The sequence below is a fragment of the Oryx dammah genome, unplaced genomic scaffold (assembly GCF_014754425.2).
Source record: "Oryx dammah isolate SB20612 unplaced genomic scaffold, SCBI_Odam_1.1 HiC_scaffold_23, whole genome shotgun sequence".
Classification (NCBI taxonomy): Eukaryota; Metazoa; Chordata; class Mammalia; order Artiodactyla; family Bovidae; genus Oryx; species Oryx dammah.
The window spans coordinates 56,467,486-56,494,401 of NW_024070207.1; the positions used below are offsets into that span (position 1 = coordinate 56,467,486).

The window sequence follows — 26,916 nt, forward strand, 5'->3', positions numbered from 1 at the left end:
CTGGGAGAAATATCAATAACCTCAGATATGCAGATGACACCACTGTTATGGAAGAAAGTGAAGAAGAATTAAAGAGCCTCTTGATTAAAGTGAAAGAGGAGAGTGAAAAAATTGGCTTAAAGCTCAATGTTCAGCAATCAGCCCCATCACTTCACGGCAAATAGATGGGGAAACAGTGGAAACTTTATTTTTGTGGGCTGCAAAATCACTGCGGATGGTGATTTCAGCCATGAAATTAAAAGATGCTTACTCCTTGGAAGGAAAGTTATGATCAACCTAGACAGCATATTAAAAAGCAGAGACATTAGTTTGTCAACAAAGGTCTGTCTAGTCAAAGCCTATGGTATTTCCAGTAGTCGTGTATGGATGTGAGAGTTGGACTACAAAGAAAGCTGAGCACTGAAGAACTGATGTTTTTGAAGTGTGGTATTGGAGAAGACTCTTGAGAGTCCCTTGAACTGCAAGGAGATCCAACCAGTCCATCCTAAAAGAGATTAGTCCTGGGTGTTCATTGGAAGGACTGATGTTGACGCTGAAACACCAATACTTTGGCCACCTGATCCGAAGAACTGACTCATTGGAAAAGACCCTGATGCTGGGAAAGATTGAAGGTAGGAGGAGAAGGGGATGACAGAGGATGAGATGGTTGGATGGCATCACTGACTCAATGGACATGGGTTTGGGTAGACTCCATCAGTTGGTGATATATAGGGAGGCCTGGAGTGCTGCGGTTCATGGGATCACAAAGAGTCAGACATGACTAAACGACTGAACTGAACTGAACTGAACTAAGTTTACCATGGCTCTTCTTTCAAGGAGCAAGCATCTCTTAATTTCATGGCTGCACTCAACATCCGCATGATTTTGGAGCCCAACAAGGGGAAAACTGTCACTACATACACATTTTTCACCTTCTATTTGCCATGAAATTATGGGAGCAGATGCTACGAACTCAGTTTTTAAGCCAGCTTTTTCACTCTCTTCTTTCACCGTCATCAAGAGGCTCTTATAGTTCCTCTTTGCTTTCTGCCATTAGAGTGGTATCAGTTGCATATCTGAGGTCGTTGACATGTCTCTCAGCAATCTTGATTCCAGCTTGTGATTCATCAAGCCTGACATTTCACATGATGTACTCTGCATATAAGTTAAATAATCAGAATGACAATACATATCCTTGTCACACTCCTTTCCCAATTCTGAGTCAATCTGTTACACGTCTGGTTCTAACTCTTGCTTCTTGACCTGTATACAGGTTTCTCAGGAGACAGGTAAGGTGGTCTGGTGTTCCCATCACTTTAAGAATTTTCCACAGTTTGCTGTGATCCACACAGTCTGTGGTTTTCCTCTATTTGCACTGTTCATTTAATAAGTCTTCCTTATTTCTTCTTGCTATTCTCTGGAACTCTGCATTCAGTTGGGTATATCTTTCCCTTTTTCCTTTGCCTTTTGTTTGTCTTCTTTTCTCAGATGTTTGTAAAACCTCCTCAGACAACCGCTTCACCTTTTTGCATTCCTCTTTTTGGGGGATAGTTTTGGTCACTGCCTACTGTACAATGTAATGATCCTCCGTCCATAGTCCTTCAGGCACTGTCTACCACATCTAATCCCTTGAATTTATTCATCACCTCCACTGTATAATCATAAGGGATTTGATTTAGGTTAGGGGCTTCCCTGGTGGTTCAGAGGTAAAGCCTCTGCCTGCAATGCAGGAGACCCAGGTTTGATCCCTAGGTCAGGAAGATCCCCTGGAGAAGGTAATGGCAACCCACCGCAGTACTCTTGCCTGGAAAATTCCTTGGGTTACAATCCATGGAGTCGCAAAGAGTCGAACACGACTTAGCGACTTCACTTTCACTTTTTTCATATCTGAATGGCCTATTGGTTTTCCCTACATTGTTCAATTCATGCCTAATTTTGCAATGAGCTCATGATCTGAGCCACAGTCACCTCCACATCTTGTTTTTGCTGACTATACAGAGTTTCTGCACTGTTAGCTGCAAAAAGTATAATCAGTTTAATTTCAATATTGACCATCTGATGATGTCAATGTGTAGAGTCATCTCATGTGTTGTTGGAAGAGGGTGTTTGCTATGACCAGTGTGTTCCTTTGACAAAACTCTCTTTGCTTTTGCCCTGCTTCATCTTGTACACTAAGGCCAAATTTGCCTGTTATTCCAGGTGTCTTTTGAGTTTCTACTTTTGCTTTCCAATCCCCTGTGATGAAAAGAACATTTTTTTTGGTGTTAGTTCTAGAAGGTGTTGTAGGTCTTCATAAAACTAGTCAACTTCAACTTATTTGGCCTCAGTCGTTGGGGTATAGACTTGGATTACTGTGATGTTGAATGGTTTACTTGGAAACGAACTGAGGTCATTCTGTCATTTTTAAGGTTGCATCCAAGTACTGGATTTCAGACTGTTTTGTTTACTATGAGGGCTACTCCATTTCTTCTAAGGGATTCTTGCCCACAGTAGTAAATATAATGGTCATCCGAATTAAATTCACCCATTCCCATTGTTCATTTTGTTCACTGATTCCTAAGATGTCGATGTTTTCTCTTGCCATCTCCTGCTTGATCACATGCAATGTAACTTGATTCATGGACCTAACCTTCCTATGCAATATTGTTCCTAGTCATCTTGTTCTTTATAGCATCAGACTTAACTTTCAGCACCAGACATATCCACAACTGAGTGTTACCGCTTTGGCCCAGCCACTTCATTCTTTCTGGAACTATTAGTAATTGCCCTCCACTCTTCACCAGTAGCATATTGGACACCTTCCAACCTTGGGAGCTCATCTTCTAGTGTCATATCTTTTTACCTTTTCCTATAGTCCATGGAGTTCTCGAGGAAAGAATACTGGAGTGGGTTGTCATTTCCTCTTCCAGTGGACCACAGTATATCAGAACTCTCCAATATGACTGATCTGTCTTCAGTGGGCCTGCATGGCACAGCTCATAGCTTCATTGAGTTATGCAAGTGCTGTCACTATTACAAGGCTGTGATCCATGAAGGGGGCAGGTAGCATAGCACTGGAGATGTCAATTTACTCAAGCAATGAAACTATATTGGTATAGTACCTGAAATTGAAATCACCACCGGGTCAATCTAATGAAAACCCACTCTCATTCTCCAAGACCATCTGTTTTCTGCTGCTAAGTCACATCAGTCGTGTCCGACTCTGTGCCGCCCTATAGTTGGCGGCCCACCAGGCTCCTGCCCCTGGGATTCTCCAGGCAAGCATACTGGAGTGGGATTCCATTTCCTTCTCCAGTGCATGAAAGTGAAAAGTGAAAGTGAAGTTGCTCAGTCCTGTCCAACTCTTTGCGACCCCATGGACTGCAGCCTACCAGGCTCCTCCATCCATGGGATTTCCCAGGCAAGAGTACTGGAGTGGGGTGCCATTGCCTTCTCTGTCTGTTTTCTACATGGGCCAAATAGGCTACTTTAATGGGGATATGGAGGAAATCATCACTCCTGCATGTTTGTAGCCCTTGATGGTACTGCAAATCGCTGCAATCCACTCAGGTATGTGTAATGATTTGGTTTACTATATTTCTAGATAGAGGCAATTCTAATTGCTTCTATTTCACCATCCATGCCAAAATAGCCCTCACTCTGCAGGTGAGGGAACAGATGAGTTGTGGACTCTGCCAGCTGCTGAATATGTCTATCCTAATTTTGCATTCCAGAACTGTGTAGACAAGCACAGGATTGGTTTGGGTTCACACTAGACCCAATGGAGGTGGGCCTAAGCTAAAATTTCATTGATCCCTTGACCTCCATAAGCTCCTACTATGACTGATGGACTATAGTGACACTTAGGGCATCTTGGAATTAGTATGAGATCAGAACCAGTGTCCAAGAGGCCCCAAAAGGTATTCTCCTAATTCAAAATCACATTGACTAAAAACCTCTAGGTCCCTTTCAGGAAGGCCAGTAAACAGACTAACAATATATATTTTGGGACAGTGTACCGAGGCATGATGGACACCTACTTCCGGATTTCAAAACTTACCCCAAAGCTGCAGCTATCAAAACTGTGTGGTACTAGCATAAAGATGGACACATAGATCAATGGAATAGAATTAAAAGTCTGGAAAAAAAAAACATAAATCTATTCATGGACATACATCCCAAAGAGTTGACAACAGGTATTCACACAGAACCCCATAGAAGAATGTCCACCACTGTAGGCACAAGGGAGAAGTCACTCAAATGTCCATCCACTGCTGAGCAGATAGAAAACATGTGTGGTCTAGCCATACAGTGGAATACTATTCAGCCAGGAAAAGGAAAGAAGTGCTGATTTGTGCTACCACATGCATGGGCCCTATGCTCAGTGACAGCAGCCAGACACAGAAGGCCACCTATTTATTGTATGCCTCCATCTCTAGGAAGTCTCCAGAACAGAGAAAGGGCTGTTGATAGAAAGCTGATGAGTGGTTGGTTGCCTGAGGACTATGTGGGGTACGGTGGGGTGGGGAAAACTGCAGGAGGGGGCAGTGGGGATTGACTGCCTGGTCGGTACAGGGGTTTCTCTTTGCGGTGGTGCCAACGTTCTGGAACTAGACACAGTGGTGATGGTGGCCCAGCACCGCCAGTGTATACTTGGTGCCACTGGGTGGTCTGCTGCCTTCTCTGTATAAAGGTCTCCTCCCATGGAAAGGGAGAGTTCCGACAAAGAGAGGGTCCAATAGGCAGGGTGAGCAGGATCCTGCCAGCGCCATTTCTTTCCAGGTTCAGGCCTGCAGAGGTGGGAGTGGGGTGGGGAGGCATGGAAAAGCAGTGATCTCAGGGGGGTCTGCCTGTCACAGAGCTTGCACCCTGACCAATGAGGAGCTGGCTCGTGGTTGCTAGGATACAGAGTAGAGGTCTGAGAGTACCGGTTGTCTTGAGAGGTTGGGACCATCTGACTCAACTACCCATCAAACACCTTTAAATTCTCTAACCTACTAGGATACTACCCCACAATTATACACCGCCTGACCCAGTGCATCTCATCTCAACGCACCTCATCTCAACGCATCTCATCCCACCGCATCTCATCCCATCACACCTCATCCCACTGCACTACAAAGCATGGCCTCGGAGAAAGGGGGCTCAACGGTCAGTATGCCCAGGGAAAGGGGCCGTCGAAGGTCGTCTGGTCGCCGCACCCGCACCGCCCGTGCCGAGCTGTCCTTCTCCATGAGCCACATGGAGCGCCTCCTGTGGGAAGGCCACTACGCCCAGCGCCTGAGCTCGTCCGCACCCATCTTCCTAGCAGCCATTATGCAGCATCTGACTGCCAAGGTCCTGGAGCTGGCAGGCAACGAGGCCCAGAACAGTGGTCAGAGGCGCATCACCCCAGAGCTGGTGGGCATGGTGGTCCACCACAAAGCTCTGCTCAGCGGCTCTTTTGGGATGACAACCATCTCCTTGGTGGCCCCATCCCGGCACTAGCTGCTCAACCCTGGGTCGTGGGTCCCGGGTCCCAGGTCCCGTGTGCCCAACCCCTAGACCGGCCTCCCCCCGGCTGTCAGGCGGCAGGTCTGCTCACTGACCGACCGCACAGCCCAATGCCTCAGGCCCAGTCATGTCGAATCAATCAAAGTGTTTCAAGACATCCTTGTGTGTGCTTCAGTCACTTGGCCTGGGAGGTGGTGGTGGGACACCCCTCCTTGGAGAAGTAGGGGTCGGGCGTCTGGCTAGAGTAGAGGGGGAGTGTTGTGGGTACGGGTGGAGTCAGGGATGGCAGGCAGAGAGGAGCGGTCGCCCACGGTTACAGCGCATGCGGTGACCCCGGTGAGAGGCTGGCTGTGGCGAGGGTGTGGTGGAGAGGGGTCTGGGGGGGAGGCCGGGGAAAAGAAGGCTCCCCCCTTGGCTCTGAGCAAGTAGGAGCCAGGCCAAGTCCCCAGAGGGACCGGGGTCCTGGTGGTGACGTTCAAGACCGAGAGGACGGCATCGTGGTAGGGTGAAGGTGCCAAAGTGACCAACCGCCTCACGGCGTGCGATGCAGGGATGGTGGACAGCGTGCTTGACAGGGGTATGGGGGCAGGGGCCTAGATGCCCATGGTGGCAGGGGCCTAAACCGCAAGACTGCGGCGGAATGGGGACTGGGGTGGGCAGGACACAACCCGCTATTATGCAAAATCGTAATCAGGGTCACGCGGGGTCACCAGTTGACTTTTTGGTCGTGTGCCTTTAGAGATGCCTGGAGATGCCCTGCTTGGCAACCTGCGAGAGCAAGCTGTCACCTAGCAACAGCGGGCTCCCAGCTAGGGCCGGCGCAGGACCCCCGATTTGCATATGGCGCCAGCAGCCAATCATGGCCCCGCCTCCGCGCCCGCTCTTTTGCGTATCACCCCGGCGACGGGAGCATGTGGGCGGCCGCGCCAGCGCGGTCGCGCTGTGGGCCCGAGCCGGACGCACGGCACGTCGCCTGTCGCCGCCTGGTTGCGTCAGCGCGCGTGGAAGGGCCGGGGAGGCGAAGATGGCGGCTTCCGCGGCTGGCCTGGGCGGTGGCGCGGGCCCAGGCCCCGAACCGGGAGATTTCCTGGCGCGCTACCGTCAGGTGTCCAACAAACTCAAGAAGCGGTTCCTGCGGAAGCCGAACGTGGCGGAGGCCGGCGAGCAGTTCGCACAGCTCGGCCGTGAGTTGCGCGCCCAGGAGTGCCTGCCGTACGCGGCCTGGTGCCAGCTGGCGGTGGCGCGCTGCCAACAGGCGCTCTTCCATGGGCCCGGCGAGGCGCTGGCGCTGACCGAGGCCGCGCGCCTCTTTCTGCGGCAGGAGCGCGACGCACGCCAGCGCCTGGCCTGCCCCGCCACCGCCGGGGAGGCCCTACAGGCCGCCGCAGCCGCGCTGGGCGCTGCCGTGCGCCTGCACCTGGAGCTCGGGCAGCCGGCCGCGGCCGCCGCGCTCTGCCTCGAGCTGGCGGCCGCCCTGCGCGACCTGGGCCAGCCGGCTGCCGCCGCCGGCCACTTCCAGCGCGCCGCGCAGCTGCAGCTGCCCCAGCTGCCCCTGGCCGCCCTGCAGGCCCTCGGCCACGCCGCGTCCTGCCAGCTGCTGGCGCGGGACTACAGCAGCGCGCTGGCACTCTTCACGCACATGCAGCGCCTGGCGCGGGAGTTCGGCGGCCCCCCGCCGCAGCCCCTGCCGCCGCCGCCCCCACCGCCCGGGCCGCAGTCCGCCGCCCCCGCGGCCCTCGCCCCGCCGCTCCCGTCCGGCGCTGGGCCGCCAGCCACCGCCGCCCCGGCCACGCTGGGTGCCTTCGCCGACGTGCTGGTCCGCTGCGAGGTGTCCCGCGTGCTGCTGCTGCTGCTCCTCCAGCCGCCGCCCGCCAAGCTCCTACCGGAGCACGCACACACCCTGGAGAAGTATGCCTGGGAGGCTTTCGACGGCCACGGGCAGGACAGCAGCGGCCCGCTGCCCGAGGAGCTTTTCCTGTTGCTTCAGTCCTTGGTCATGGCCACACACGAGAAGGACACGGAGGCCGTCAAGTTGCTGCAGGTAGAGATGTGGCCCCTGCTGAGCGCCGAGCAAAACCACCTCCTGCACCTCGTTCTGCAGGAAACTGTCTCCCCGTCGGGCCAAGGGATCTGATGAATCCCTGAGAGGAATCCAGCCACGCTGTGCCTGTTCCTGAAACTCACGCACCGGCCTGCGCGTTTGCGGGAGCACGAAAGATCTTGATCCTGGCGCTTCTGCTTCTGCTTCTGCTTCTGCAGTGCATCCTACTTGTCTTTTGTAGTTGACTAAAGTCACCTTGTTTCCATGACAGTGGCAGAAAGAAAACAACAACACATAATCAAATCGGAGGACACAGCTCACCTCACCAGAAATTTCAATATAAACTTGAGAATCCCTTGGGTCCCTTTCACCCAACTCTCCCGCCCACCCCGCCAAGGCTTCCCTTTCCCCACATCCTTGTTTCACACAGGATTTATCTGAATAGCTCTGGCTCAGAACTCTAGCTGCATGATCTTTTCATGGTGACACTGATTTCTTAGCATATTCCGATGTCTGCCTGCGTGATCGCCCATTTCCTCCTTTCTTTCATGTGCCTCATATGTAGTATTCGTTGAAATCGTTGTATTCAGTCCTCCGCGGTTGTCACTACAGCCCTCAATCTATGATAAAGCCTTTCTGACGTTCCTGACTTGTGGTTTAGACTGAGCTCCTCTGTAAAATGGGAATTTTATCTAGCTGTCAGAAGGTAGGAGCACAAACAGATAGTTCCCTTTTAGATCCGAGGTGGATTCGTTTACTCGAAATGGACACTGTGCCTTTGAATCTACAGAGATCATTTGCGATGTGGTCCTTAGCTGCAGTGTGTGTGTTTTCGGTGCCAAAGGGGTGGGCCTGGGAGTAGGGGTGAGGGTGGGGTGATCTCCAGTGCAAAGGTGTCAGATGTTCATTGGAGTTTTCAGTTGCAGTTGTTCCAAGAGGTCTGGGTAATCGACACGGGCAGGTTTTACTTGTAGTACGGATCCTTCTACAAATCTTCCTTTAACTCAAATATATAAAATCAACATGCTTCTTTGGTCTAGCGTGATCACATATATGCCAGACTGTGCCCTTGGTCCCCAAAAGCAGGATGGTGTTCCGTTTTTAAACACTATATTTCTGGTCCAAATGATACATGCAAACTGACAGCTGTTTTCTCAAATTTTCTTTAGTGTTAAGTGTGATGACAACTCTTTAGAATATATTCTCATTCTCAGCCATTCAGTTTGGGAAAATGCATCCTTGAGGCTGAGGTTGTAGACAGCAGTAATTTTTGGGGGTGAGATTTAAGCACTCAGTTTGGAAATCGATCTTGCTTCTGCAGATTTGGTGGGGAGGGGGAATATGTGGAATGTTGTATGAGATAAGTGCCCCCAAGTGGGTCAGACTTTTAGGGTATTTTTTGTACCTCTATTTCAGCAATGTGGAAGCAGTGGCCAGGCAAGTATAGGGGAGCCCATTGGAGACAGATGCAGGCACCCCTCCTGTGCTCTCACGTGGCTGCCAGGCAGGGTCCTTCCAAGCCCTGAAAGCCCAGTCCCACTTATTGCCAAGGTAGTGAGAGTGCATCCTCCGTTGTGCGTTTGCTTTTTTGGCGACACTCAGCCCTGGCTGCCTCCCTTACTGTCCTTAGGACAAGAATGCTTACGAATGGATTATGGAGTGTGCCTGATGAGAGCATTTAGGTTTGGGCAGAAGGGAAAACCTTAGAAGCTTGCTTAGAGTAGGTGGGGGAAGGGATTCCCAAAGATGCTGGTATTGGATATACAAGCGGTGTTCGACTTCTCCAGAGAAAGGAAAACAACAGAATCAATCTGTTAAAAAACAAGAAAGCATACCCAGGGACTTCCCTGGTGGTCCAGTGGCTAAGACTCTGAGCTCCCAGTGTAGGGGACCCAGATGTGATCCTTGGTCAGAGAATTAGTCCCACATACCACACCATTGCCTCAGTGAAGATCTAAGACCCCATGTGCTACAACTAACACCTGGTATAGCCAAGTAAATAAACATAAATATTTTTTAAGAGAATAGCCAGGAAATCACTAAAGAGGAAAAACTATAAGGGAAAAGTAGTCTGATAAGATATTAAAATATATAGCCCATTGGTTTAGAATCTGCCCCAAAATGCAGGGGACGTGGGTAAAAACCCTGGTTGGGAAACTAAGATCCCACACACCAAGGGGCAACTAAGCCTTCCTGCCACAATGAAAGATTCAACATGCTGCAACTAAGACCCAAGACAGTAATTTTTTTTAATGCTTCACAAATCCAACTTTAATTATAAAAAAAATATATACAATAAGGCATCTTTAGGTAAAACAGTGGGGTAGTGGTGTAGCAATAGACAAACACACCTGTGAAGTGAATAGCGTGTCAAAAAGTAGACCCAGATACACATAAAGTTTAGTTTAAGACAGCATCTCAAATCTCTGCAAAAATGATGGACATTTTAATAAATGGTTCTAGGACAACTGAAAAGCTATTTATTAAAAAATTAAGATTCATATCTCACTCCATACACAAAAATAAACTCCAAATGTATAGGGGTCTAAATATTAAAAAATAAAACTATACAAGCATCAGGAGAAAACAAAATTCTATAGCCTTAGTGAAAATACTTTCTAACTACAATTTAAAACCAGATGTAATAAAATTAAAAATTGGTAAATTTGACTTAATTAAAATTTTTTTTAAATAAAAAACTTTTACATGGTTAAAAAAAAACCATAAACTAAAAGCAAACTGGGAGAAAATATTTACTACATATAATGTAGAATAATAGCTAATATTTCTAAAATAGATTCACTTTATTATTTTACACATTTTTTCCATTGGGATTTTGATCCTTTGTCCCTCAATTACATATATATATATATATATATATGCTTGTTTCTATTGAAGAAACAGAAAGGTAAGCCAGAAACAAAATTGGTTGGCTACAAGGGGTGAAAGGGCAAAGTTTTTGTTTATTTTTAATAATGTTGACTTTTGTAATCATGTTAATGGTTTCATATTAAAATATAAAATAAAACCAACAATGATAGAACAATAATTCTAAAACTAAATGAAAAAGAACAGTTGAGTTCAACTACTTCAAATAATTAACAAACTTATTCAAGGAAAAAGAAAAAGCAATGCCAGTATTTTTTAATGCAGTTCTTTTTTTTTTTTTTTTAATTTATTTATTTATTTTTAATTTTTACTTTACAATTCTGTATTGGTTTTGGCATAGATTGACATGAATCCACCACAGGTGTACATGCGTTCCCAAACATGAACCCCCCTCCCACCCCCCTCCCCACAACATCTGTAGTCTTTGGCTAAATATTCTCAACCTAGAAGGAATTCAGAATATATCAATAATATCTTGAACTATTCTTAGCAGACTTGCTTTTTGTGGGGTGTTTTTTTTAACTCTGAAGAAAAAAGACTCTACTGATGAGCATATTTGAGACTGGGCCGAGTAGTTGCCAACGGAAAGAAGTGAAAGTCTGTAAACAAGTCACAGTATATTTTTCAAAAGAGTAATATGTTAAAATTTCTTAGTGAGATTTTAAGCTTTTAGAATATGTGAAATGAATGTCTCCTGCAAACAGCAAATGGAGAAACATATATCAAAATCTATAAAAATTTTATTAAAAAAAAAAGCAAAAATCTGTCATATTTGAACCAAGGACACTCCCTTCCTTTCCACCTGCCCCCTACCCAGACTCAGTGCTCCGCTTCAGATTGCAATCACTTTCTCTTCCCTTGACTTGTAGTCAGAGGGCTTTCTTCCTGAGAGGAGCAGTATGTCATTATGTCTCATCCTGACCCCAGCTGTGTGCCGATGAGGCTGAGTCCCAGGCAAGTGTGGTGGAGAAGTTAAAGTTCCCTTCTTCCACTCGGTTCCCACTTACCAGACAGGGTGCACCTTGGGTGTGATGGTTTGAGAAGACTGCGGTCCTGATCATCTTGTTCTTTCTCTGGCTCATGAGTCAGTGGTTCCACTTCAGGCGGATGCCCCCTTCCAAATGTTCAAGTCCTAGAGCACGAGTGTCACTCAGAAGTTTTCCATTGTCCCCAACCCCAGTTCCAGAGCCATGGCTCACAGATTTTACCCAAAAGGAGGCACAGACCAAAAAAAAAAAACATAGCTCCTAATCTCTTCCCAGAGGAACTGATTTTATTTACAACAGACCATGGAGAAATTCAAACCTAAGGACAGTCTCAAGAACAACGGAGGTCGCAGTGAAAAGACAGTGAAACTTGTCAATTTAATGAAACTGCAGACTTAGCCAGTTATGAGCCTTCCTGGGATCAGAACAAATATCAAGCATGAACTCAGAAACTATTCTTCAAAGAAGCCACAATTTGGCTGAATTCCTTTGAAGAAAAATTTATGCTCCCAAGGCTTTGATGAAAACAATAGAGTAAGTAATCAGCTGGCAATTCATGGACTTTTAACAGCTGGATGTGGTCAAGCAAAGAGAATCCTGTCAATATCACTGTGATTCCAGGGTAATAGGTCAGAGGCTTAACAATGTGTGGGGCAAGGGTGGGGGAGCGTAGGTATAGACTTTACTGGTATAATCCACCTGGTCACTAAATAATAATAAACAATAACCAACCCTGGGGTGGGTAATGGACCAATACTCAAGAGTTACTACAATATATTATCTAAAATGGCTAGCCTCCAACAAAAATAATTATGAGACATACAAAGAAGAAAATATGGTTCATACACTGGGAGGAAAAAGTAGGCAATGCAAACTGCCTTAAATAGCAAGTAGTTGTCAGATTTAATAGAAAAAGACTTCAAAGTCATCCTTACAAATATGTTCACAAAACTAAAGGAAAGCATTCTTTAAAAAGTAAAATATATGGTGGCAATGTTATATCAAATATAGAATATCTATACAAGATAGGAAGAAGAACCAAAAGGAAATTCTGGATTTGAAAAGTACAATAACTGAAATAAGTAATTCACTAGAAGGGCTCAGCAAATTTCAACTAGAAGAAGAAAGAACTAGCAGACTTGAAGACAGGTTGATAGAGATTATACAAGCGGAAAATAGGACAGATAAAGAATGAAGAAAATTGAACAGAGTCTCTGAGAAATGTAGGACACCATCAAGTGTACCAACATAGGAGTAACGAGAAGAGAGAGAGAAAATAGTAGAAAAAATATCCAAAGAAATATCAGAACACTCCCTAAATTTATTGAAAACCAATAACCTACACATCCAAGAAACTCAATGAACTTCTAGTAGGATAAAGATAATGAGATTCCCAAACAGATGCATCATAGTAAAAGTTCTGAAAGTCAAAGAAATAATAAAAGTCATAAAGAAAATCTTGAATGTAACAAGAAAAAAAATGATTTAATCTCTTAAAAGGGAGCTCCAATAAGATTAACAGTCAGCTTCTAGAGGAAACAATGCATTGGGATAACATATTCAATGTGATAAAGTAAAAAATGTAAACCAGCAACCCCATATTCAGCAAATCTATCTTTCAAAAAAGGAAAGCAAATAAAGACATTTACAAAGTAAATAAACAAGCACTGAGTGAATTTGTTGCTAGCAGACCTGCCTTACAAGAAGTACTGATGGAAGTTCTTCAAGCTGAAAGCAAGTGACTGCAGATGGCAATTCAAACACACATACACACACAAAACAGCACCAGGAAAGGTGTTTATGTAATTATAAAAGACAGCATAATTGTAAACTTTTGTTCTTTTCTGTGATCTGATTTTTTAAATGTAAAAAATAATACATATAATAATATGTAAAATACATACAATAGCATGTATATGGTGTACTGTTGGGTCTGTAACATAAAATGTAATATATTTCCCAAAAGCAATGTAAAAGAAGTGGGTAGGAGTCAAGCTATACTGAGTTACAGAAATGACTACAGTTGGCAAGGCAATAATTATTACAATGTATTGTTGGATTTGTAATATTAATAGACATAATAGGTATAATAGCAGTATCATTAAAGAGGAGAAGTGGGATAGAGCTATATAGGAATAATGTTTCTGTATATTATGTAGAATATATATGTATATATGTGGAATAAAGTAGTATAGATCTGAAGGTGATTCTGGTAAACCAAGATGTAATTGGCAAACCCTAGAGCAACCACTAAAAAAAAAAAAAAAACTCAAAAATATATTTTAAAAAATCATTTACAAACTTACAATGCTACATTATAAAATATTCACAATGCAAAAAAGGTAATAAAGGAACAAAAAATCCCATAAGATATATAAAAAAGAAGAAAAGAGCAAATGTAAATCAACTATAGCAGTGGTTAGAATAATAGCAATCTAGTAAAAAAAAAAAAGCAAAGATTGTGAGATTGGCTAAAATAACATGATACAACTATATGCTGTCTACAGGATATGTGCTTAATGTTCCACAATACAAATTGATTGAAAGTAAAAATATGAAAATAGATATATCATGATAACAGCAACCAAAAGAAAGCTGAAGTGGCTATACTAATATCAGATACAACAGACTTCAAAGCAAAAGTTCCTAGAGATAAAGAGAAACATTTCATAATGACAAAAAAGTCAGTCATTCTTATTACAAATATATATGCAACAGAAAACAAAAATACAAAATATATGAGGCAAAACTGATAGAATTGATGTGAGAAATAGTTGTACAATAATATTTGAAGACTATTGGAAGGACTGATGTTGAAGCTGAAACTCCAATACTTTGGCCACCTGATGTGAAGAACTGACTCATTTGAAAAGACCCTGATGCTGGGAAAGAATGAAAACAGAAGGAGAAGGGGATTACAGAGGATGAGATTGTTGGATGACATCACTGACTCAATGGACATGAGTTTGGGTAAACTCCGGGAGTTGGTGATGGACAGGGAAGCCAAGTGCACTGCAGTCCACAGGGTCACAAAGAGTTGGACAAGACTTAGCAACTGAACTGATACTAAACTTTCATTAATAGATAGGACAACTATACAGCAAATGAACAAGAAAATAGGAGACATGTTGTTGTTCAGTCACTCAGTCGAGTCCAGTGAATATCCAGGGTTTATTTCCTTTAGGATTGATTGGTTTGATCTCCTTGCTGTCCAAGGGACTCTCAAGAGTCTTCTCCAACACCACAGTTCAAAAGCATCAATTTTTCAGCACTCCGCCTTCTTTATGGTCCAACTTTCACATCCATGCATGATTACTTAGGGACCTTTGTTCACAAAGTGATGTCTCTGCTTTTAAATAAGCTGTCTAGGTTTGTCATAGCTTTTCTTCCAAGGAGCAAGCATCTCTTAATTTTGTGGCTGCAGTCGCCATCTGAAGTGATTTGGGAGCCCACGAAAATAAAATCTACCACTGTTTCCACTTTTTCCCCATCTATTTGCCATGAAGTGATGGAACTTGATACCATGATGAAAGGTTGTTGCTGAACCACGCAAAGACGCTGGGATTCTCGGCCTCCGGAGGAGAAGAATTCAATCTGGGGCCAGAGATGAGGCTTGATCGCTCAGAGCTTTTGTGTAATAAAGTTTTATTAAAGTATAAAGGAGATAGAGAAAGCTTCTGACATAGGCATCAGAAGGGGGCAGAAAGAGTACCCCCTTGCTAGTGTTAGCCATGGAGTTATATACTCTCTAATTAGTTATTACAGTGAATCAAAAGAATGTCTGGAGGTTGTAAAGACCTCACTAGACCTACTCCTATAATTTACAGCTTAAGATAACAGGACTAGCCAGAAGGTTTTTTCCAGAGACTGTTTTCAAGCAGGGTACATTATTGTTATATAATCCTAAGGAATGTAGAGGGACAAAAAAGTTTGTCCTTTCTTCCTCCTTGAGAATTCCAGACCCCTCTCTCCTTGGGGACCCCTAGACTTATTATCAACCTGCCTAGGAAATGACTCTCATTCCCCCCTTTTCTTTTAGGAGAATTATGTTGCCAGGGGAAAGGGGCATTGTTTTCATTCCATAACTGCTTCCGAGCTGATAAGGGGCATTGTCCCTAAATTGGTGAGGCAACATATTCTCCTAACCCTCATATTGACTTCTCTGATCCAGGGGCCCCAAGTAATATTTGGAAGGGGCTGTGGCACTCGTAGGAGCTCGGACAACCATTTGTAACTTAAAAGCCTTCATGCAACTAGAAACAAATCCAATTACACAGTTACAAATGCAAGGCAAAATAGTCATTAAAATAAGTTAAAATCAAAATTAAAAGTCATGTGTCCAGAGTTACATCAGTCTATCTTAAGGTGGTTAAATGTCATCAGTTTAAGAGGCATCACATGCGATTGTTGTTGAAGGTATTTGCAGACTCTGAGAAAGTCTTTTCCTTGTGGAGATGTCCACTATGGGAAGCCTTTCACTGATGAAGAGGGGAGCACTCCACAGACCCAGCAGTTAGCTTGATTGTGGAATTCAGCATAGGAATGAGCCCAGGACAGGAAGGCATTGTCTTGAGGATCAAACGGCAGACTCAGGACTTCTGGGGTCAGCAGAAGTAGGCTCACATAGATTATCAGGCCCATCTGAAAAGTACAAAGTCAGAGCATAGAAAGTAAAGACATAAAATGAAGTCACTTAGTTCTGGTCAGGGTGCCACCTCTTAACTCGAGTGTGATGTACCCACGAATCAATTTCTGGCACTTTGACAGCTGTGGGAGAAGAAAGAATAACCTGGTAAGGGCCTTCCCAGAGGGGTTCAAGGGATGGGTCCCCAGACCCCAGTGTTTTTATGAGGACCTCAGTTCCTGGCTCAAATAGAGGCTTGCTTGACTCAGAGGCTGGGTCAAGAGTTGTCTCCCAGAGTTCTGTTAATACCTGTTGAAAAGCTGAGAGCTAAGTTACATAACTAGTTAATTCCAAGGCTTCTGGGTCTATAACAATGTCTGTGTATAAGAAAGACCTTCCATAAATACATTCAAAGGGGGACAGTCTCTCCTTTTGGGGGGCAGTTAGAGCCCTCATTTAAGCTATGGGTAGGACTTTAATTGTCCTGCGTCTCTTGAGTTAATTTGCACAGATGTCTTTTGACAATGTCATTAGCTTTTTCAACCTTTCCTGAGGATTGGGGTCTCCAGGAACAGTGTAAGTGATATTCTATTTCTAGAGCCTTAGACACCACCTGAGTTACAGCAGCTTTTAAGGCGGAGCCATTGTCACTCTGAAGGCTCCGTGGCAGCCAAACCCTGGGGATAATTTCATGGATTAAAATCTTTATAACCTCCTTAGCCTGTTCACTATGACAGGGAAAAGCCTCAATCCATCCAGTAAAAGTATCCACCCAAACTTGTAAGCAAGAATACCCGTTAGCTTTTGGCATATGAGTAAAATCAATTTCCCAGTCCTCTCCAGGATACTTCCCACTTCGTTGTAATTCAGATTTTGCTAGCTTTTCAGTCTTTGGGTTATTTTTCTGTGAGGTTATTTTAACCTCACACCTTTTGATAATGTTCTTTAAAGTTTTCATTACATTTTTACCTTCAAACAAACGAGAAGCCATCTGGTAAGCACTCTCTGCACCCAAATGAAAACCCTTAAGAATTTTCCATTGAGCATTTTCAAGAATTATTAATCGTCCATCCTCAGACTGTAACCATCCTTTATCAGTAATCTTTGCTCCTCTTTTCTCATATCTTTCTAATTCTTCCTCAGTATATTGTGGTTTTTCCTGTTCCACAGGACCTGTCCAGATCAAAGGCGTCTGCACTGAAGGGGTTTCATACAGTGCCGCTTTTCTGGCTTGACAGTCAGCCAGGTGATTACCTTCAGCTGCTTTACTCCCATCTCTGTTGTGTCCTTTGCAATGCATAACAGCTACTTCTTTAGGACAATATATAGTCTCTCAATCTCTCTGAAATGTTTAATAGGTTCTCCTGTTGCTGTTTTAAACTGTCTTTCTGGGACTTCCCTGGCAGTCCGGTGGTTAAGATTCTGTGCTTCCAGTGCAGGGGCCATGGGTTCGATTCCTGGTGGGGGAACAAAGATCCCACATGCTGCATGGCACAGCAGAAAAGAAAAAAAGAATAAAATAGCAACAAGAATAATAAATTTTAAATAAATAAATAAACTGTCTTTCTTTCCATATTGCAGCATGAGCATGTAAAGTCAAATAAGCACACTTAGAATCAGTGTAGATATTTACTCGCTGCCCTTTGCTTAACTCTAGAGCTCGGGTCAGAGCCATAAGCTCCGCTAACTGAGCACTGGTTCCCTGGGGAAGAGATTTTGCTTCTAAAACCCGTTCAGCCATCACCACAGCGTAACCTGCTTTATGCTTTCCATCCCGAACAAAAGAACTGCCATCAGTAAATATTTCCATGTCAGGATTGTCTAATGGGGTATCCACTAGATCTTCCCAAGCTGCATAGTTTAAGGTTAGAAATTGGGAACAATCATAATCAGGTGTTTCATTTTCCTTCTCAGGAAGGAAGTGGCAGGATTTAAATTTCCACAAACTTTAAGCTTAGTTACTGGTCCTTCTAACAACAATGACTGATATTTAATAAGCCTACTGTCTGCCATCCACATATTAACCTTAGAATTTAAGATCACACTCACATCATGAGAAGTCAGTACAGTAAGGGTTCGTCCATTAATTATTTTTAAAGCTTCAGGTGCTAATAAAGCCGCTGCCCCAATTACTCTTAGGGGGGGCCTTACTTTCAGTGGGGCCACCCACGTGAAATTACATCTAATTCTGTGTTTAGATAAGCAATAGATTGCTGGTGAGGCCCTCGAGGTTGTGTCAAAACTCCCAAGGCCACACCTTTTCTTTCAGTGACAAACAAATTAAATTCTGACCCTGTGGGCAAGCCCAGAGCTGGAGCTTGCAGGAGAGCAGTCTGAAAAACCTTAAAAGCCTTTTGAGTATCTGGAGACCAAACCAGTTTGTCGGTTTGAGCCTGCTGAGTTTCAGCTATAAGTTTATATAAAGGCCGGGCAAGTTCCCCATAACCCAGAATCTAAATGCGACAGTAACCTGTGATTCCCCAAAATCTTCTCAATTGTCTTAAAGTTATAGGTAGGGGATAATTTAGTATAGGCTTAATTCTCTCAGGGCCTATGGCCCTAGTCCCTTCTGATATGATTAGGCCCAGATATCTAACAGATTGTTGACAAAGCTGAGCCTTTTCTCTTGATGCCTTGTAACCGCAGCCTGCCAGAAAGTTTAAGAAGTCTTCTGAGGCTTGTGAACAAGCTTCCTCTGTCTCAGCACTGAGCAAAATATCATCTACGTATTGTAACACCACTGCTTCGGAGCTATTAAAGTTTTGTAGATCCCATGACAAACTTTATCCAAATAAGTGAAAACTGTCACAAAATCCCTGGGGCAAAACTTTCCAGGTTAACTGAGAAACTGGCTGTGTAGGGTCCTCAAAAGCAAATAGAAATTGACTTTCCTCTGCCAAAGGCACTGAATAGAAGGCATCTTTCAAATCAATTACTGAGAAATATTTGGCTCATTCAGGAATTTTAGACAATAGAGTATAAGGATTAGGCACCACGGGGTGTAAAGGAACTACAGCCTCATTATTATTCATAAATCTTGAACTAGTTTCCATTTACCATTTGATTTTTTTATACCCAAAATAGTGTTGCATAGACTGTTAGAAGGAATTAATAGTCCTTGTTCCTTTAAATTTTCGATGATGGGTTTTAACCCTTCCTTAACCTCAGGTTTCAGTGGATACTGCTTCTTATGTGGAAATAAGTGTGGGTCTTTGAGCTTGACAACTACAGGAATAGCATTTTGTGCTCAACCCACAGATTTTCCATCAGCCTATACTCTAGGATTTACATTTTGTTCAATTAAAGGGAGAGAAAGAGAAGGCTCCATATTCATGAAAACAGAGGCATGGACTTTGCTCAGTATATCCCTCCCCAAAAGGGGTGAGGGAGACTCTGGCATGATCAAAAACTCACGTGAAAATAGCACAGAGTCTCAGTTATAGCTTAAAGAATAACTGAAGTAATACCTTTTGGCTCGTCCAGACAGTCCCATTACGGAAGCGGATCAGGAAGAAAGTGGGCCAGGGGCTTCAGTAAGCACGGAGTAAGTTGCCCCAGTATCTAAAAGGAAATCAAAGGATTGCCCCCCCCCACAGTTATTAATATCTGGGGTTCTTCAGGTGTAATTAGGACGGGAGCTTGTGTGGGGACCCCAGGGCACCTTTAGTCCTGTTTGTCTTGAGAGCCCGAACCCTGAAACCTACGCCTCTGGGGGCAGTCTCTCTTCCAGTGTGGTCTTTTGCAGACCGGACATGGAGCTAGGGGCAGCTTAGATGCCTGAGGGCAATTCCGTTTGAGGTGCCCCTCCTTTCCACAGTAATAGCAAGCTCATCCCTTTTCACCTGGGTCCCTCTGGGCATTTTTATCAGGCTGTTTATGAATGGTTTTCATAGCCATTTCGTAGGCTTCTGCCTGTTCCTTTGTCTTTTTTTTTTTTTTTGCCTTTCTTTCTTTCCCTCATATTCCCTACCATAAATAGACTGAGCCAGTTGCAACAGATTATATAAAGACTGATTTGGTCCATACGCCCATTTTAATAGCTTACAGTGGATATCTGGAGCCGACTGAGTGAGAAATCTATCCTTTAAGATCACTTTTCTCTCTTCACTTTCAGGATCAATCTCAGTTAATCTGTGAAGGGCTTCTCTCAGTCTATCTAGGAATTTACCAGGAGCTTCCTTCTTCTCCTGTTCTATGTCTTCCAATTTGTCATAGTTTAAAGGCTTAGCACACGCCTGCCTGAGTCCTTCAAGAATACATCTGACAAAATGACTCTGATCCCATCTTCCTTTAGCTGTGTTGTAGTCCCAATCTGGTTCTGTAGTTGAGACTGCCTGATTCCAAGATAACCGCCCTCCCCCTTCCCTACTGATTCATTACCAAACCATTCATCTCCATAAGCAACTGCTTTTCAGCGTTTGTCCCAAGATAAATGTCACATCCTTCCAAGTAAGGTCATAAAGCAGAGTAACACCTTTAAAAGCTCTAAAATATTTTTCTGGGTCCTTCAAATAGTCTCCCAGATCCTCCTTGATTCTTTGTATTTCTTGATAAGAAAAAGGCTTATTAACTCTCACAGACTGATTATTTTTCCTGGTGGGTGCTTCATGAAGAGGCAACAGCTTGTGTGGCTGTTCCTCAGTCTCTCTGGCTGCTCTGCATATATGATCCCAGGGATAGATTGGAGAAATCTGCTTTTCTTTATCTCTTCCTCTCCTGTGCTCCATCTCATCTAGCAAAGTAGGAGGATAGGAGGGAGCTGAAGGAGTCACACCCAAATCTGTACCCTTAGGACATAAGTCTGGCATATTTTGCAAAGAGAAAAAGGGCAACACATATGCTACTTCTCCCCATTTTCCTTGTTTTCTACAGAACCGCTCTAATTGTAAAACAGTATTGTACTTAAGAGACCCTCCAACCAGTCACCATTCGCCGTCCTCCAGTGGGTACCGCGGCCATGCAGTATCACATAGGAAGACCAGGTGTGTCTTATTTAAGCCGTGGGGATCAAATCTATCCCAGTTTTTCAGGATACAGTTCAAAGGAGTGAGGCTGGAATTGTTAGCTCCCATCTGTGAGAGAAAAAAAGTGACCAGCACCATCTTTCTACCAGAGGCGTCCCTCCCTGCTCTAGATAGGGGTGTAGACAGACTTTACACCAAGCTTTTCTTTCCTGGTTGGACTTTACCGACACAGGTGACATACCGATGCAGGTGACATACTCGTCCCTTCCGGTTCTACCACAGAGATGGGGTGGAGATGCACCAGGGGTAGACCTGATGGAATCCCTGACTGACGTCCAGCTCCTCACCATTAAAACCTTGCTTGCCTCTGATGCCACCCAGGGTACAATCAGAGTAACCTTCCGGAATACCTCCAAGGCTAAGACCGCTGGGGGCACCTTTCATCACCTGAGTGCCTGTGCACGACCCTGAGTATATTCCTGACCACAATAAGACTGATACGAACATAAAACTAAAATGTTCCTACCAAGCGTCACCACACCAGTATAAGAGTCTACTCTGGTCCACTAAGAGCCAGCATTACCAAAGGGAAAAAAAAATCCATTGTAGTTCCAATCTGAGTAACCTTTAACCTCAGAGATGCTCTTGGAGCTAGTGCTCCATCTAGCTTCCAAACTTTCCATGCCTAGCGAGGCTAGGTGCTTCCTGACTACCAATCCAAGTTTGGGGTCTAAGTCAAAGTACACAGTAACAGTATAGATCACAAGTCCCTTGAAAGTCTATGATCCGACAGATTAGGTTCGTACTTCTAATTCCCAAGGAGTTAAATGGTCAAAGAGACCAAAAAGTCTGACTGAGAAAGGAGAGTTCAGTCCACATGCTTTACCCATTTCTGGTCGGTCCCCAAAGGAGATATTGGGTGTCTCTTGGCATGGGCAGGTCCATATAAACCCCCGACAGGTTTCTGCCATAAGCTGTATGAGGTCACCACAGAACCGCAGAGCAGGGCTCCTCACTTGCTTCATGCAGGGCATTTCATTCATTCACGCAAGCACACCATAGAGTTAGTAAAGCACGGCAGAAAATGTGTTTGCTAGGAGAACAAAGAACTAGAGTTCCAAGCATCCCTCCCTTGCCCTGAAGAATCCCGGATGAGCCCCCAAGATGAACGGTTGTTGCTGAACCACGCAAAGACGCTGGGATTCTCGGCCTCTGGAGGAGAATTCAATCTGGGGCCAAAGACGAGGCTTGATCGCTCAGAGATTTTGTGTAATAAAGAGAAAGCTTCTGACATAGGCGTCAGAAGGGGGCAGAAAGAGTACCCCCTTGCTAGTGTTAGCCATGGAGTTATATACTCTCTAATTAGTTATTACAATGAATCAGAAGAATGTCTGGAGGTGGTAAAGACCTCACTAGACCTACTCCTATAATTTACAGCTTAAGATAACAGGATTAGCCAGAAGGTTTTTTCCAGAGAGACTGTCTTCAAGCAGGATACATCACTGTTTTATAATCCTATGGAATGTAGAGGGACAAAAAAGTTTGTCCTTTCTTCCTCCTTGAGAATTCCAGACCCCTCTCTCCTTGGAGACCCCTAGACTTGTTATCAACCTGCCTAGGAAATGACTCTCTCAATGATCTTCATTTTTTGAATGTTGCATTTTAAGCCAGTTTTTTCACTCCTCTTTCACCCTCATCAAGAGGCTCTTTAGTTCCTCTTCAATTTCTGGTATCATCTGCATATTTGAGGTTGTTGATATTTCTCCCAGCAATCTTGATTCCAGCTTGTGATTCATCCAGCCTGGCATTTTGCATGATGTACTCTGCATATAATTAAATAATCAGGGTGACAATATATAACCTTGTCGTACTCCTTTCCCAATTTGGAACCAGTCCATCATTCTACGTAATGTTCTAACTGTTGCTTCTTGACCTGCATACAGGTTTCTCAAGAGGCAGGTAAGGTGGTCTGGTATTCCCATCTCTTGAAGAGTTTTCCATAGTTTGTTGGGATCCACACCGTCAAAGGCTTTAGCCTAGTCAATGAAGCAGAAGAAAATGTTTTTCTGGAATTCTCTTGCTTTTTCTATGATCCAACAGATGATGGCAATTTGATCTCTGGTTCTTCTGCCTTTTCTAAATCCACCTTGAATATCTGGAAGTTTTCGGTTCACATTCTGTTGAAGCCTAGCTTGAAGAATTTTGAGCATTACCTTGCTAGCATGTGAAATGATCACAATTGTGTGGTAGTTTGAACATTCTTTGGCATTGCCCTTCTCTGGGATTGGAATGAAAACTGACCTTTTCCAGTCCTGTGGTCACTGCTGAGTGTTCCAAATTTGCTGGCATATTGAGTGCAGCACTTTCACAACATCATCTTTTAGGATTTGAAATAGCTCAGCTGGCATTCCATCACCTCCACTAGCTTTGTTCACAGTGATACTTCCTAAGGCCCACTGACTTCCCACTCCAGGATGTCTGGCTCTAGGTAAGTGACCACACCATTGTGGTTATCCAGGTCATTAAGACCTTTTTTGTATAGTTCTTCTCTGTATTCTAGCCACCTCTTCTTAATCTCTTCTGCTTCTATTAGGTCCTTACTGTTTCTGTCCTTTATTGTGCCCAGCTTTCATGCCCATATTTGCATGAAATGTTCCCTTGGTATCCCCAGTTTTTTTAGAGACTTGGACTATGCTAAAAACAAATAAGACATAATTCGCATACAGAACAATCCACCCAAAAGTAGAATATAAAATTTTCTTAAGTGTACATGGAGAATTTTCCAAAATAGCCCATTTACTCTACCATAAAACAAAATTTCAATTTTAAAAAGTACAAATGATACAAAGAATGTCCTCTGACCACATGAAGTAAAATTACAAGTGGGGGGAAATGTAGAAAACTCACAAATATATAGAAATTAAACAAAACCCTCCTAAATAACAAATGGGTCAAAGAAGAAATCAAAAGAGAAATCATAAAATAATTTGAACTAAATGAAAATACTTTTATGAAAATTAATGGGATGCAGATAAAGAACTGCTCAGGGGGAAATTTATAACTGTGAGTGAAAGTGAAGTGAAGTCGCTAAGTCCTGTCAGAGGTAAAGAATCTGCCTGCAATGCAGGAGACCCCTGTTCGATTCCTGGGTTGGGAAGATGCCCTGGAGAACAGCATGCCAATCCACTCCAGTATTCTTCCCTGGAGAATCCCCATGGACAGAGGAGTCTGGCAGGCTGCAGTCCATGGAGTCACAAAGAGTTGGACATGACTGAGCGACTAAGCACACACAGCACAGAGAAAAGGAAGATCTCAAATCAATAACCTACCTCTACACCTTAAGGAACTGGAAAAAGATGAATAAACTAAAAGTAAATCACACAGAAAGAATGGAATAAGTTAGAGCAGAGATAAATGAAATGGAGAGCAAAAAAAAAAAATAGAATCAACAAAATCAGAAACTGGTTCTTTGAAAACAAATTGACACCATCTTTAGCTAGATTGACCAAGAAGAAAAAGAATATTCTAAAATCACTAGAATCATAAATGAAAGAAGGGACATTACCACTGACCTTACAAAATGTAATATTCCATAAAGTAATACAATGAGCAATTGGATGCTGACAAATTGGATAACTTAGATGAAATGGAGCTATTTCTACCAATACACAAACTACTGAAACTTACTCAAGAAGACAGACAATCTGAACAGAGTTATAAGAAGCGAAGAAATTGAATTAGTAATCAAAACACTACCCACAAAGAAAAGCTCACACCCAGATGGCTTCATTGCTAAATTCTAGCAGATGTATAAAAAAGAATTAATACTAGTTCTTCACAAACTCTCCCAAAAGGCAGAAAAGGAAGGAATTTTAGGAGGCCAATATTCAGTTCAGTTCAGTCTCTCAGTCATGTCCGACTCTTTGCGACCCCATGAATCGCAGCATGCCAGGCCTCCCTGTCCATCACCAACTCCCGGAGTTCACCCAAACTCATGTCCATCAAGTCGGTGATGCCATCCAGCCATCTCATCCTCTGTCGCCCCCTTTTCCTCCTGTCCCCAACCCCTCCCAGCATCAGTCTTTTCTAATGAGTCAACTCTTCTCATGAGGTGGCCAGAGTACTAGAGTTTCAGCTTTAGCATCATTCCTTCCAAAGAACACCCAGAGCTGATCTCCTTTAGAATGAATTGGTTGGATCTCCTTGCAGGCCAAGGGACTCTCAAGAGTCTTCTCCAACACCACAGTTCAAAAGCATCAATTCTTCGGCACTCAGCCTTCTTCACAGTCCAACTCTCACATCCATACATGACCACTGGAAAAACCATAGCTTTGACTAGATGGACCTTTGTTGGCAAAGTAATGTCTCTGCTTTTGAATATACTATCTAGGTTGGTCATAACTTTTCTTCCAAGGAGTAAGTGTCTTTTAATTTCATGGCTGCAGTCACCATCTGCAGTGATTTTGGAGCCCCCCAAAATAAGTCTGACACTGTTTTCATATTACCCTGATGCTAAAGCCAGAAGAGGACATTACAATAAAAGAAAACTATAGACCAATAAATATCATGCATAAGAATGCAAATATCCTCAAAAATACTAGAAAATCAAATTTAAAAACATATTTTAAAAATTATATACCATGATCAAGTAGGATTTATACCAGGAATGCAAGGTTAACTCAATATCCAAAAGTCAATTAATGTAATACATTATATTAATAGAATAAAATCACACGTTTGCCTCAAAGATGCAGAAAAAGCATTTGACCAAATCATAAGGAATGCACTAAAAAAAAGTGGGAATTCCCTGGCTCTCCAGTGGTTAGAACTCAGTGCTTTCACTGCCAGGCCCCAGGTTCTGTGCCTGGTTGGAGATCTAAGATCCTGCAAGCTATGCAGTGCAGTCAAAATAAAATGATTGAAAAATGCAATGCAGAATCCAAAAATGAAAAATTAAGAAAGCAGATAACTTAGCTGAAGAAGTTCAAGACTTGTAAACAGAAAACTACAAATCTTTGTTGAAAGAAAATTTAAAATACCTAAATATATGGAAAGATAGTCTATGTTCAAGCATTGGAAGACTTAATTTCATTATGATGGCAGTCAGTATTCCCCAAATTGATCTATAGATTGAATGAAACCTCAATCAATATCACAGCTGCCTTATATGCAGAAACTGACAAGCAGATACTAAAATTCATATGGAATTGAAAGGGGCCCCAAAATAGCCAAAAACAATCTTGGAAAAAAAGGAACACAGTAGGAGGCTCTTGCTTCCCAATTTCTAAACTGACTACAAAGCTACAACAATCAAGACAATGTGGTACTGGCAGAAGACTAGACACTAGACATAGAGCAATGGAATAAAATTGAGAGTCCAGAAATAAACCAGTCTACAGTCAACTGACTTTCAACAAGGGTGTCAAAATCATTCAGTGGGGAAAGAATAGTCTCTCCAACAAATGGTGCTTGAACAACTAGATATCCACATGCAAAAGAATGCAGCTGGACCCCTACCTTATAGCATATATAAAAATTAGATAAAATGAAATATAGACCTGAATGTATGAGCTAAAACTACAAAACTCTAGAAGAATGCATAGGAGTAAACCTTCATGTACTTGAATTTGGCAAAGCATTCTTAGACATGACATCAGAAGCACAAGCGATAAAGCAAAAATAGACAATCTTCATCAAAATTTAAAACTGCACTTCAAAGGGCACCCTTAACAGAAGTCAAAAATGGACACACAAAATGGGAGAAAATATTTACAAATCACATATCTGATAAGGGACTTGTACCTACAATATATAAAGAGCTCTTATAACTCAATAATAAAAAGATAAATAATCCAGTTTTAAAATGGGCAAAGGGGGAATTCCCTGGCAGTCCAGTGGTTAGGACAACACACTCTCACTGCCATGGTCCCAGGCTCAATCCCTGGTGGGGAAATAAGATCC

The 26,916-nt window shown here is 43.4% G+C and overlaps 2 protein-coding genes and 2 long non-coding RNA genes across 4 annotated transcripts in view; 3 read left to right on the top strand and 1 right to left on the bottom strand.

The window, feature by feature from the left end:
• LOC120881878 overlaps window positions 1–18,036 on the bottom strand; it is a 36,132-nt gene extending 18,096 nt beyond the window's left edge. Inside the window, exons 1-2 of the long non-coding RNA XR_005725340.1 lie at window positions 18,009–18,036; window positions 4,923–4,999 (exon numbers count right to left, since the gene is read on the bottom strand). This is a non-coding gene — a long non-coding RNA (uncharacterized LOC120881878). The remainder of the gene's footprint in view (window positions 1–4,922; window positions 5,000–18,008) is intronic.
• On the top strand, window positions 4,918–26,138 carry LOC120881880. Its single transcript, XR_005725343.1, has 3 exons — window positions 4,918–4,993; window positions 25,847–25,853; window positions 26,129–26,138. It is a non-coding gene; the product is annotated as an uncharacterized LOC120881880 (long non-coding RNA).
• On the top strand, window positions 5,116–5,445 carry LOC120881870 (histone H2A-Bbd type 2/3-like). The gene has a single exon (XM_040265603.1). The coding sequence runs from the start codon at window positions 5,116–5,118 to the stop codon at window positions 5,443–5,445; it is 330 nt and encodes a 109-aa protein (XP_040121537.1).
• Window positions 6,424–8,141, top strand: LOC120881833 (40-kDa huntingtin-associated protein-like). Its single transcript, XM_040265538.1, has one exon. It carries the CDS (start codon window positions 6,476–6,478, stop codon window positions 7,583–7,585), a length of 1,110 nt encoding a protein of 369 aa, XP_040121472.1. The 5' UTR covers window positions 6,424–6,475; the 3' UTR covers window positions 7,586–8,141.
• Window positions 26,139–26,916: the final 778 nt, after the last annotated feature.